This window comes from Hylobates moloch, unplaced genomic scaffold, assembly GCF_009828535.3.
Source record: "Hylobates moloch isolate HMO894 unplaced genomic scaffold, HMol_V3 SCAFFOLD_2, whole genome shotgun sequence".
Classification (NCBI taxonomy): domain Eukaryota; kingdom Metazoa; phylum Chordata; class Mammalia; order Primates; family Hylobatidae; genus Hylobates; species Hylobates moloch.
The window spans coordinates 124,408,294-124,422,041 of record NW_026652277.1 but is presented as its reverse complement, the minus strand read 5'-3'; the positions used below and the strand labels follow the sequence as shown (position 1 = coordinate 124,422,041).

The following is a 13,748-nucleotide window of genomic DNA, read 5'->3' as shown; positions in this document are numbered from 1 at the left end:
TTAAATGGTGCCGATTTTCATTAAGACCATTTTTAGGAACTCTAGATTTGAGAAAAAAAAATCAATAAGGGAATTGGAAAAGAGAAGTGAAAACAAAGATGCTAATCAGCTAAATTGACTGAGCATAAGAAGCAGGAAATATAAATCACATATACAGTTCCCCGGGACAAAACTGCAGGTGTCAAATCTGAATATAAAACGAAGTTAAATTTTAAGTTTTTGCTAAAAGAAAAAAAATTCTCTCTCTGGCACATCTTTTCTCTAATGGAAACTAGGCCTTCCCTGGCAGCCACTGCTTCTCCTGTTTAGCACCTACCTACCACATACCAAGAGTCCACAGTGGGAGAGTGGACAGATGATCTCCTTGTTCCTCGATGCTTCTCTTCCCTCTTCTCTCAAACATCCCACTCACCCAAAGCACATGCCTTGGGAGATGACACCACGCTCCCCAGTATGCTGACCTATAGCTTCCCTGGTACTACTTTTCATTCATTGACAATTTTGTTACCTAGCGTGCTGTTATCTTCGTTACTATTGCTCCTATCCTCTCCCTTGTTCACATCAAATTTCAAGTCCATGTACACCAACACCTGATTTTTCAGTTCTTTGATCTCACTTTGCACAAACTTTTCCTTCACCTCACCCCAGTTGCCAACTCTAGACTACATACATCATTACTAACATCCGTATAATCTCCCGAATGTCAATTCCAGGCATCCCATGTCTCCAGCCCTTCAGCTCACTTACTTTACTATCCACACAGCCAGCGAGAAAATGGGACCTTAGTTCCACAACCACAGGAAATGAATTCTGCCAAAAACCAACGAGGTCAAGGGCTGGAGCTCCAGATGGAACTCTAGCCCTAGTAATACCTTGCAGTACAACTGCAGCACATGGATTTCAGCCTTGTGAGACCCTGAGTAGAGAACCCAGCTACTCCATGTCCAGACTTCTGACCCAGAAAACTGTGAGATCCTGAGATTACGTTATTTTAAGCCACAAAGTTTATAGTAATTTTTTATGCGGCCATAGACAACTAATATACCTCCTTAGAAAAATTTTAAAGCCTTGCTCAGGAACCACTCTTCTTAGAAAGTAAGGGAAGGGAAAAATGCAAATACATATAATTTAGTAATTTTGTCCCTGTAACAAAATTAATGTTAATAATAGCTAGTACTTAGTTCTAGGCATTGTCCTCAGTGCTTAATATATCATTTAATCTTTACATCCACACTGAGAAGCTATTATTATCTCCATTTACAGATAAAAAAACTGAAGTTCCTACCTGAGGTCACATAGCTAAAAAGCAGCAGAGCTGGCTGGGCGCGGTGGCTCACGCCTGTAATCCCAGCACTTCGGGAGGCCAAGGCGGGCAGATCACAAGGTCAAGAGATCAAGACCATCCTGGCTAACATGGTGAAACCCCGTCTCTATTAAAAATACAAAAATTAAGTGGGCGTGGTGGCATGCATCTGTAGTTCCAGCTACTTGGGAGGCTGAGGCAGGAGAATCGCTTGAACCTGGGAGGCAGAGGTTGCAGTGAGACGAAATTGTGCCACTGTACTCCAGCCTGGTGACAGAGCGAGACTCCATCTTAAAAAAAAAAAAAAAGTAGCAGAGCTGGGATTCAACTGAGGACTGATCTTGTTTCCAAAACTCATGCTCTGAACTACTTACTATACTACAGAGTGAGTATCCCTTATCCAAAATGCTTGGGACAAGACGTGTTTAGATTTCGGATATTTTCAGACTTTGGAGTACTCTATGTGTACTATGTACTTTCCAGTTGAGCATCCCTAGTCCAAAAATCTCAAGTCTAAAATGCTCCAGTGAGCATTTCCTTTGAACACGCCCTTTGAAAATCATGTTGGTGCTCAAAAAGTTTTGGATTTTGGAGCATTTCAGATTTTCAGATTAGGGATGTTCAACCTGTATAATTATTCTCTATTCAAGACATTTTGGCATTTATTTCTCTGTAATGAAGTGGAGACATTTTAATTAACAGACAGCATTAGAGGTTCACTTAGGAAAAGAACTGTCTTTTTTTGTTTGTTTTTTTGAAACAGAGTCTTGCTCTGTCGCCCAGGCTGGAGTGCAGTGGTGCGATCTCAGCTCACTGCAACCTTGGCCTCCCGGGTTCAAGCGATTCTCCTGCCTCAGCCTCCTGAGTAGCTGGGATTACAGGCGCGTGCCACCACCCGGATAATTTTTGTATTTTTAGTAGAGATGGGGCTTCGCCATGTTGGTCAGGCTGGTCTTGAACTCCTGACCTCGTGATCTGCCCACCTCAGCCTTCCAAAGTGCTGGGATTACAGGCGAGAGACACTGTGCCTGGCCAGAAAAGAATGGTCTTAAAAAAAAAATTTGCTTTGATAAGTGCTGAAGGTACAGGAGAGCTCTTGAGGGCTGAGTGTTCCAGTGATGGGTACTCATCCTCTCTTTAACACAGTCCATTCATGCTTTTGCCTTCTTACTTCTTGAAATTGCATGTCAAGATCACCAGCAAGCTCCACATTCCTAAACCCACTGGTCAGCACTAGCCCTCATTTTATAGTACTCCTTAGTAGCATTCAACACACGTGAACACTCCCTCCTTGAAACACTTCTTCTCTGTGTTCAGGACACCATGCCACCCTGGTTTTCCTCCTGTCTCACTGGGCATTCTTTCAAGTCTCTTTTGCTGGCTTTACTTCCTATTGTTGACCTCCAAAATGTTGGAATTTTAGGTCTTCTTCTATTTTTCCCTGGTTTTCCTCCTGTCTCACTGGGCATTCTTTCAAGTCTCTTTTGCTGGCTTTACTTCCTATTGTTGACCTCCAAAATGTTGGAATTTTAGGTCTTCTTCTATTTTTACACTCAACTTCCCAGGTAATCTCGTCTGGCCCTATAGCTTTAATTATCTTCTATACTCTGGCCAATGTATATCCTCTTACCTAGCCTCTTTTCTGAGCTCTGAACTCTTGTATCTAGTTGTTTAACTGATATCTTCACTTGGATATCTGGGAGGCATCTAAAAATTAACACATCCGAAACAAAACTCCCCTTCCAAACATGTTCCCTTTAGAGGTTTTCCCATCTTGATGTTACACTTTCCCAACTGCCCTGGCCCAAAACCTAATTATCCTCCTTGATTCTTCTCTTTCCCTCAAACCCCATATCCAAAACATCTGCAAACCCTAACTTAAAAAACAATATCCACTCCCATTATGTCTTGCCAATGCAACAGGCTTCTAATTGGTCTTCATGCTTTCTTGCTTTTTTTTTTTGAGATAGGGCCTTGCTCTGTTGCCAAGCCTGGAGTGCACGGATGTGATCTTGCCTCACTGCAGCCTCAACCTCCCAGGCTCAAGTGATCCTCCCACCTCAGTCTCCTGAGCACCTGGGACTAAAGGCATGCGCCACCATGCCCAGCTAATTTTTGTATTTTTTGTAAAGACAGGGTTCTCCACATTGCCCAGGCTGGTCTTGAACTCCTGAGCTCAGACAATCAGCCTGCCTCAGCTTCCAAAAGTGCCAGGTTTAAAGGCGTGAGCCATTGCACCCGGTCAGTCTTTGTGCTTTATTACTTGCTTTTCTACAGATCATGGTCCCTTAAGAGTCATCTGAAGGAGCTTTTAAAATTTTAACTCAGATCATGTCCACAGATTCAAAACTTTCCAGAAGATTCCCATTACACTTGGAATAAAATCCATACTCCCTACTGTGGCCTCAAAGGTTCTCCGCAATTTGGCTCCTACCTGTCTCCCTAACCTCTTCTCTCATTGCTCTCCTCATTCACTTCTCTCCAGGCATACTGGCCCTCTTGCTATTCCTTGAACATGTTAAGCTTGCTCTTGTTTTAGGGTCTTTGTACTTACTGTTCCATCTGCCTGGAACACTATTCTCTCAGATCTGCCCAGTGTTCCCCCTTCATATCCTTCTGGTCTCTATTAAGTATTATTCACTCAATCAGAGAAATCTTCCCTGACCACTCCAGCTAAAATGTCCAGCTCCCCCAACTAGTTCTCATACTACGATCTACTTAATTTTTCTCCATAGTACTTATACTACCTGAAATTATATCATTTACTTTTTTTTTTTTAAAAAGTGTTTAATGGTTGCATTTCCACAAAAAAATGTTAGGTTTCAGGAAGCAGGAGCTTCTGTCCATGTTTAATGCTACCCCCCAGTACTTGAAACACAGAGGTACTCACTAAATGTTAGTTGAATGAATAACAGTTGTTTAAAATTTAGAATCCATTTCCCTATAGAACAATGATTAGTTTTTCTAAAGTTGAAGCTCCAAGAAGCCAAATGAATATATCATTCTTTAAACTTTAGGATTAATAACATTAGCCTGGTGCCTCACTCCTAGAAACACTGGGATCATGCCACAAAAGACAAAGGTAAAAGTGAGATTTCCTCCCCCTTTCTGAATGTACTTGGGTAAAATTTACAAATAGGAATTTTACCTATTTGGCATTTTACCTCCTTTTTGTGCCTATTCCCAGGACTCCTGTTACCATAAGCCTCCACTCACATCCCCCAAATTGCCTCCATCATTTCCAGCCCTTCTCCCTAATTCCCAGCAAATTTTCCCCTCTTCAACTGATTATATCAATTAAGGTATCATGAAGAAATTTGGACTGTTATAATTTACAACAATGGGTGAACAAATCGTTCAACCTTCCCAGGCATCTGTACATATTTAAAAGAGAATTAAATTAAAAGATAATTTGTGCGAATTAATTAATCTCTAATTGGTAGAATTTAGGGCATCAGTACAGTGATGTGGAAAAAATACGAAGTAGACAGAAGGTAGTTTTAGAGCTGGGGAAATAACCACCAAATGTTTTGCATGCTAGGCATTAATCGGTATTTGTTAAAGGAGTGATAAAGTAAAAGTAATCATGCCAAGGCAACCTCTGGGTTTTCCCCTGGGTCGGCTCTCCTAAATAGTTCTTTTTCCCCCCATGAGGCAAAAGTTGTTTTTCACAATGGCTAACTCAATGACACCAGAGAGAAGTAGCACTAAAAAAGGTAGCACTTAAGGAGCTATGACAGTTGTCAAAATCAAAATAGAGTCACTTGTGTTAAAATCCTGACAAATGGAGCCAAGGAAGGTCAAGGAAGAGAGGGTTCTCATGCACGAATGCCTGATAAGAAGAACTATCACACTCCAGCTGACAAGGGATTGATAACCGAAGTATATAAGGAGTTCAAACAACTCAACAGGAAAAAAATCCAATAATCAAATTAAAAATGGGCAAAAGCAGAATAGACATTTATCAAAAGAAAGACATACAAATGGCAAACTGGTATATGAAAACGTGCTCAACATCACTGATCATCAGAGAATTGCAAGTCAAAACTACAATGAGATATCATCTCACTCCAGTTAAAATAGCTTCTATCCAAAAGACAGGCAATAATGAATGCTGGTGAGGATGGAGAAAAGTTGGTTGAAATGTAAATTACTACAGCCACTATGGAGAATAGTATGGAGGTTCCTCAAAAACCTAAAAATAGAACTACTGGTTGGGCACAGTGGCTCACACCTGTACTCCTAGCACTTTGGGAGGCTGAGGGAGGAGGATTGCTTGAGGCCAAGAATTCAAGACCAACCTGGCCAACATAGTGAGATCCCATCTCTAAAAAAAATTAAAAATAAATAAATAAAAATAGAACTACCATATGATCCAGTAATCCCACTGCTACGTATATATGCACCTAAAAGAAAGAAAATTAACATAGCAAAGACATATCTGCTCTCTCATGTTTATTGCAGCACTATTCACAATAGCCAAGATTTGAAAGCAACCTAAGTATCTACCAACAGATGAACAGATAGAGAAAATGTCCTACATGTGCACAATGGAGTACCATTCAGCCATAAAAAGAATGAGAGCTTGTCAATTGTGACAACATGGATGGAACTGGAGGGCATTATGTTAAGTGAAATAAGCCAGGCACAGAAAGACAAACTTCCCATGTTCTCACCTATTTGTGGGAACTAAAAATTAAAACAATTGATCTCGTGGAGGTAGAGTAGAATGATGGCTACTAGAGGCCTGCAAGGGTAGTAGTAGGGGTAGGGGGTGGGAAGTGGGGATGGGTAATGGGTACAAAAATATAGTTAGACAGAATGAATAAGATACAGTATTTGATAGCACAGCAGGTGATTACAGTCAACAATAGTTTATTGTACGTTTAAAAATAACTAAGAGTATAACTGGAATGTTTGTAACACAAAGAAATGATAAATGCTTGAGGTGATGGATACACCATTTACTCTGATGTGATTATTATGCATTGTATGCCTCTATCAAAATATCTCATGTGCCCCATAAATACATACACCTACTATGTACCCATTAAAAAATTTTTTTAAAAACAATCATAAGACTGCAAAAAACACAACCTTGCACGAAGGCCATTGCAACCTTCCACACACACAAGTACTTCTGTAAGGATGTCTGTCCAGCAACTGGCCATCCAACCTTGGATTGATGCCACCTTTGTGACTGATCCTTGTGGCCAAGGATAACTGATTCAAAATAATTTAAGTAATCCTTCTCTTTCTGTCTTTAAAAACATCCCTTGCCTCAACCTCCTTGAATAGGCACATAGTTTACTATATCACACATATTCCCATTGCATTGCTACTCCAAAATAAATATTTTCTTTAGAGTCTCTTTCTGTTACTTAGATTGACAGTGGAAAAGGCAGAAAAAGGAAATACCATGTTTTTATAGGTTGTATTTAATTTTAAAACAAGTTTTGGGTGTTGTCTGTTTATTTATTTTTATTTTATTTATTTATTTTTTGAGACGGAGTCTCACTCTGTCTCCCAGGCTGGAGTGCAGTGGCGCGATCTTGGCTCACTGCAAGCTCCGTCCCCTAGGTTCACGCCATTCTCCTGCCTCAGCCTCCCGAGTAGCTGGGAATACAGGCGCCCGCCACTATCCTCGGCTAATTTTTTGTATATTTAGTAGAGATGGGGTTTCACCGTGTTAGCCAGGATGGTCTCGATCTCCTGACCTCGTGATCCACCCGCCTCGGCCTCCCAAAGTGCTGGGATTACAGGCGTGAGCCACCGCGCCGGGCATATTTATTTATTTTTTAAAGAACAAATTTGATTCGATGCAATTTAAAATGATAACATAATAATGTATTTTGGGGAAGAATTATTATTTAAAGCCTATGGATTTACATTTCTCATTATATATTACAGCTATCTATAATTATAATTCCAGGCTGCCAGCTGGGAAACAAACAAAACGACAACTTCTAAGGTGGAATAAAAAGGAAGATGGAAGGCAGTTTAGGTCATCAGCGCCTACTTCTTATCAGAAATCACCTGAAGCCTCCATTAAACCACACTCCCGAACTTACCCCACAGATCTAATTAAGTCTAGAGTGGGAGAGAGTTTTAGTTTTAACAGGTGCTTCATGTGACTCTGATAGCAATGGGCCTGCAGACAGTTCTAAGGTTGAGTGATGTGAACCAGGAAGCAAAAAGACCCGAATTAAAGCTATAACAACAGAAATAACGTAAGAGGGCAGATTCCAACCACATCTGCAAGATAGAATGAACAGGGCTTAGTGATTTATTGGATATGAAAGATGAGGAAGAATCTAAAGGCAAATGAGATAATAGTTGTGCCATTAAAAAGAGTCTATTAAGAATTCAGAAATATCAGAGCTTTTTTAAGACGGGGGTTGAGAGGTAAGTCCTGTTACAATGATTACTTCAACACTGATTAAAGTGAATTTGAGGGTGCTTATGTGAGATTTAGAAGAACTGCCCAGAAGGCATTCACAAATACAGTCTAGAATTCAAACATGACGTCCAGGAAATGGAGACACGGGTTAGGGAATCACTGGTATCTTAGTGGTAGGTAAATCCTAGAGAACGAATTCTTTGAAAAAAGCCAAAAGTTACTCATTTGAATTTTGCAAACTACAGTTTCGCCGGGCTTCTTAGCGACAACTACAGCTAAGTGTCGGGGACAGAAGAGAGACTGAAGTGGCCCCGCAAGCCCCCTTTATCTGGCAAAGCCCACTCCGAGACCATCCGGAGCCCGACCTACACCAGAGCAAATGTCTAATGGTGAGAAGCCGATTCACCACCCTATAGATCCGCGGTGCAGAGATTTCCCTGCTAAGGTCCTAACTCCTGAATGGGTACGGCGAGTACACCTTAAGAACCGAAAGGTACTTATCCCCCATTCAGTTCTAGAGGAGGCAGCGAGGTGGGCCAAGATGCGTGATAAGGCCCAGGGACTCTTTGTAAACGAAGTCCGTTAAGCTTTCCGCTCTCCCGGGGGCCTCAGCGGGCCAATTCCACTCACTTCTCGGAGGGTCCGGCCCAGCATGGTCCTTGTGCCCAGCCTGCCACCACAGGAGCCAGGCAAGGAGGAAAAAGAGGTCACCGGTCGCTAGTGATGTTACATGGGCGCAGCCATCTTTAATGTCACTGAGCCCTTCAACACCAAGTACTTGGATTGGTTGAACTACAGCCCGAGGAAATGATCTTTGCAGGCGATTGGTTGGCGCCGCAAAGCCATCCCGGCGGCTAAGGAGAGCGGGCAGGCAAGGAGATTCCGGGCCAGGGTCGCGGCGGCAGTCGGCAAGCGTTCTATTCTCTGGCGTTGGATTGCGAGCGGTGTCTGCTTGTCCCGCCGAGGGCTCCCAGTACAGGGCAGGGATCTAGGGGGTTTGCGCACCTGCTTTTTAATCTCCTGCCCCCGTTTTTTTAAAGTGGAGGGGGTGAAAGTGAGGGAGGAGAATGGACAGAATACTGACTGGAACGTTCATTTGAGCATTTCATATGCGAAGAGCGGAATAACAGTTCCGTGTTCTTCTTTCAGTTTCTCCGTTAGATTAGCTTCATTTTCGAATGCTCCGTTTTGCATGCTTAATTTTTTAACTAGCCCGTGGTTTGGCAGAATTGGACTGAATTCAGGGGTGAGAGTTTGATCCAGTCCAAGTGTATTTGAATTTGAGCACGCAGTTCAACCAGTGTTTACAATGGAATTTCTGAAGACTTGTGTACTTAGAAGAAATGCATGCATTGCGGTTTGCTTCTGGAGAAGCAAAGTTGTCCAAAAGCCTTCAGTTAGAAGGATTAGTACTACCTCTCCAAGGAGCACTGTCATGCCTGCTTGGGTGATTGATAAATATGGGAAGAATGAAGTGCTTCGATTCACTCAGAACATGATGATGCCTATCATACACTATCCAAATGAAGTCATTGTCAAAGTTCACGCTGCCAGTGTAAATCCTATAGACGTTAATATGAGAAGTAAGTTTTCAAGACATTTTTACCTTTTTAAAAAAATCACTATTTCATAAGGTATGCCGTTTTAAAAAATTGACTACGCTTCTTTGGTTAACATAAATGAATCATTTAGGTTTTTAACAATACCTCTGCAAATATTTCCAAAATTTTTGAAATTGCAATGTCCAGGGAATTCTTCTGGCCATTTGTATTGACAAAATATAAGCTTGATTGTTTTCATGCGTCCTTAAATATGTGAGTTCAGACTTGAGAACTGTATCTGTAGCTAACTTTTTTTTTTTTTTGAGACCGAGTCTCACTCTGTCACCCAGGCTGGAGTGCGGTAGCCTGATCTCAGCTCACTGCAACCTCCGCCTCCTGGGTTCAAGCAATTTCTCCTGCCTCAGCCTCCCGAGTAGCTGGGATTACAGGCGCATGCCACCACACCGGGCTGATTTTTTGTATTTTTAGTAGAGATGGGGGTTTTACCATGTTGGTCAGGCTGGTCTTGAACTCCTGACCTAGGTGATCCGCTGCCTCCGCCCTCCTAAGTGCTGGGATTACAGACAAGCCGTTGCGCCCGGCCTATCTTTGTAGCTAAATTTCTGTCCAGGGAACTTTGTGGTATTCTGAGATCCGTCACAGGCTTCAGAAGTATAGTTATGTTTCCTAGTCAGTTTAGAATTTATGGGGTTTTTTGTTTGTCTTTGAGACGGAGTCTCACTCTATCGGCAGGCTGGAGTGCAAGGGCGCCTTCTTGGCTCACTGCAACCTCCGCCTTCCAGGTTCAAGCGATTCTCCTGCTTCAGCCTCCCAAGCAGCTGAGACTACAGACATGGCGCCGCCACGCCCAGCTGATTTTTGTATTTTTAGTAGAGACGGGAGTTTCACTGTGTTGGTGGGAGGCTGAGGCAGGAGAATCGCTTGAACCCGGAGGGCAGAGGTTGCAGTGAGCCAGGAATGCGCCCTTGCACTCCAGCCTGTGGATAGAGTCTCAAAAAAAAAAATAAATAAAAATAATGAATTAAAATGACTTTACTGTGATTGTCTCAAGAAATCTACATTTGTATTCTTTGTTTTGAAGTAGTAATTGCTACTACCAGTTGTGCGTGCCGTTTTCCTTTATTCTTTTTATATTAGGCTTGAAGAGAGTTCAGTTTTTTATAAGATATGTCTTTTAGTGGTAAGTTGTACTCAATGATCAGCATGTTTTTTCATCTCCTTTGATTGTAAGTTCTTTCAAGATCGATCCCATGTTTTGTCAACCTGTTTCAGTGCTTCACATATGCAGTTGTCATTCAGTCACTATTTCTATGCCTTTTTATATTTTTGTTCTGACTTAAGATAACAAACTTAAATTAGCAGTATTTTATCCATGAGTAATTTTTACATTTTGTCTTCATTTAGATCTGTTAGCTTTTTATTTCTTTAAATGCACATGCGTAATTTATGCCGTGTACATTTTCATTTAAACAGAATGGCTGCATCTAGACTTTTCTTGGCTGCTGTTTAATAATATAACACTGTAAAACATTTTACTTTTATGTAGTATTCTTGAAACATCTTAGTTTTTTATGACTTAAATGGGTAATATTATTCGCAAGTTATCCTCTTTTTTTTTTCTCCTCCCATTTGAGGATGTATTATTGTCGTCACAGAAGATATCTGAAACAGTAGCTTGGGGAAATAAAATAATGAGTAGAAGATTGTAAACTGTAGGAAGCAGTTATTTCCCTTGACAAGAAAGCAAGAAACATGTCTATTTTATTTGAAAAATGAAGGCTGGCTGTTTTTCTGGAGATGGCCACTACTGTTGGAAATAAAATAATAAATCATAGAAATGGCTAAAGAAATGAAGAATTTTTACATGGGGAAAAAATGCAGCCAACAGCATCATACCAACAAAGTTTGGTGTCTTTAGATGGGATTAAAGTCTTTAAACTGATGACAGATTTAGGATTTTTCGAATTGGCCCAACTCTGAACAAGTCAAGGTGTCAACCCCTGTCAATGGGATGGAACACTTAAGGGCCCCATTCAGTCATCTGTGTCACCGAACAGGTTCTCAATTACTAACTGCCAGCCGACTACATTCTGGGTTCAGGGGCTTGTTAGATAGTAACAGTGAGCCAAGGCTACTCAGTTGATGCATTAGCATATCAGGGGACCAAGAAAACTAAAACAACCTTGGGCTGCAGGCTCTGTACCTCAAAGAGGACTGAAACCTTTCTGCAGCTCTTAAACAGCAGCTAAAGTTTGACACGGCTAAATGTCCACTTCTGTTGTTCAAACTACATAGAAGTTTCAGTGAATAATTGTTTAATTATCTTTAGCAGTGGAAAAGGAATGTAAGGCAGGAAAAGTGAAGCACATGACTTTTGTGAATATTACAAGTGAAGTCGTTTTTTTTTTCCCCTGACAGTATAATCCTAACTCCCCAGATGGCAAATGTGTAATGTTGGTATAATGGCCATCAGCTTAGATTTTCTGGGACTTTCCCACCTTTCAAATCCCATGTGTCTTGATTTTTTATTGGTAACACAACTCATGCAAACTACCCACCTGTCAGCATCTCTGTCTGTATCTTCTGCCTTCCCTCCTGCTGTATGGATTAGCTGTGACTGCTTTCACATAAGGCCAGCCCTCGGCTTGTGTTTCTGATCCCATCCCCTCTCACCTACTCTGGGATATCATTTCAGCAGGTGTCTCCTGCATCATCGGTCTTGTCTTTTCTACTGGATCATCCCCATTAGCATACAGACTTGCTGTTATTTCTTCTTTCTTAAGAAGAAGGAAAAGGCTGGGCACGGTGGCTCACACTTGTAATCCCAGCACTTTAGGAGGCCGAGGCAGGTGGATCACCTGAGATCAGGAGTTGGAGACCAGCCTGATCAACATGGAGAAACCCCATCTCTACTAAAAATTAGCTGGGTGTGGTGGCGCATGCCTGTAATCCCAGCTACTCGGGAGGCTGAGACAGGAGAATCGCTTGAACCCGGGAGGTGGAGGTTGCAGTGAGCCGAGATCATGCCATTGCACTCCAGCCTGGGCAACAGAGCAAGATCCTGTCTCAAAAAAAAAAAAAAAAAGAAAAAGTAAAACCACTCAAAAGTCCTCTGTCCATCCCAGTTGCCACTTTGAGCTACTGTCCATCTCTCTGCTCCCTTTACAACAAAACTGTTTTAAAGAGAGTTCAGTCTTCTCATGTCTCCAGTCCCTTATTTCCCATTCTCTCAAAAGCACACTACACAGCAGCTGCTCCTGGCAGGGTTACCAAAGGTCTGTTAGATCCAGGCTTGTTTGTTTGTTTTAAAGCCTCTTAGCATCTTTGGACCTTGTTTGAAAACCTGTCTCCTGTCAGCGGCATTGAACGTCTTTAAACTGCCGCCTTAGGCTCCTTTGCTGCTTTCTCCTCATCCCTAAGATCTAATGGATTGCCCATAGGAGTGGGTGCAGGGCAAGGGAAGACATACGGAGCCGGTTAGTGACTGTGGAGCATGCGTTGTGGGGCAGGGAGTGAGTGGTACATGACACTGGAGAGGTAGGCAGGGTGCCTATGATGGAGAGCCTCACATGGCAGACATGTTCTCAGAAAAATGTCAGGCAGAAGAGAGAATAACAGATACTTATGGGTCTGAGAAAAGTCACGTTGTATATGGAAGCCATGGATTATTATAGAGTAGCAAAATTACTTGAACCAAAAAATTAAAAGAATGTTTTCAGTTTTATTTAGCTGATATTTATATAAGTTTTTTTTTGTTTTTTTTGAGACAGAGCTTTGCTTTGTCACCCTGGCTGGAGTGCAGTGGTGTGATCATGGCTTATTGCAGTCTCAAACTCCTGGGCTCAAGCAATCCTCCTGCCTCAGCCTCCTGAGTAGCTGGGACTACAGGCATGTACCACTATGCCTGGCTAATTTTTTAAATTTTTAGTAGAGATGAGCTCTAGGCTGGTTTTGAACTCCTGAACTCAAGCAGTCCTCCCACTTGGTCTCCCAAAGTCCTGGGATTACAGATGTGAGCCACCACATCTGGCCTGTAAATATTCTTAAAAATAAAAAGATATGGGCCAGGTGCGGTGGCTCACGCCTGTAATCCCAGCACTTTGGAAGGCAAGGTGGGTGGATCGCTTGAGCCTAGGAGTTTGAGACCAGCCTGGCCAACATGATGACTCCCTGTTTCTACAAAATTAGCCAGACGTTGTGGCGCACACCTGTAATCCCAACTACTCCAGAGGTTGAGGCATGAGAATGGCTTGAACTCAGGAAGTGGAGGTTGTAGTGAGCCAAGACCACATCACTGCACTTGGGCAACAGAGCGAGGCTTCATCTCTTAAAAAAATAAATAAAATAGGCCGGGTGCGGTGGCTTAGGCCTGTAATCCCAGCACTTTGGGAGGCCGAGGCGGGCGGATCACGAGGTCGGGAGATTGAGACCATCTTGGCCAACATGGTGAAATCCCATCTCTGCTACAAATAAAAAAATTAGC

The 13,748-nt window shown here is 42.1% G+C and overlaps 2 protein-coding genes across 2 annotated transcripts in view; one reads left to right on the top strand and one right to left on the bottom strand.

The window, feature by feature from the left end:
* The window catches only part of QRSL1 (glutaminyl-tRNA amidotransferase subunit QRSL1), a 38,538-nt gene extending 30,078 nt beyond the window's left edge, over positions 1 to 8,460 (bottom strand). The window contains exon 1 of the mRNA XM_032155962.2: positions 8,334 to 8,460. Within this exon, the coding sequence (XP_032011853.1) occupies positions 8,334 to 8,357 (24 nt within the window). The 5' untranslated portion in view covers positions 8,358 to 8,460. The remainder of the gene's footprint in view (positions 1 to 8,333) is intronic.
* An 87-nt stretch (positions 8,461 to 8,547) lies between these two features.
* RTN4IP1 (reticulon 4 interacting protein 1) overlaps positions 8,548 to 13,748 on the top strand; it is a 63,114-nt gene continuing 57,913 nt past the window's right edge. The window contains exon 1 of the mRNA XM_058435726.1: positions 8,548 to 9,286. Coding sequence (XP_058291709.1) covers positions 9,013 to 9,286 — 274 coding nt within the window. The 5' untranslated portion in view covers positions 8,548 to 9,012. The remainder of the gene's footprint in view (positions 9,287 to 13,748) is intronic.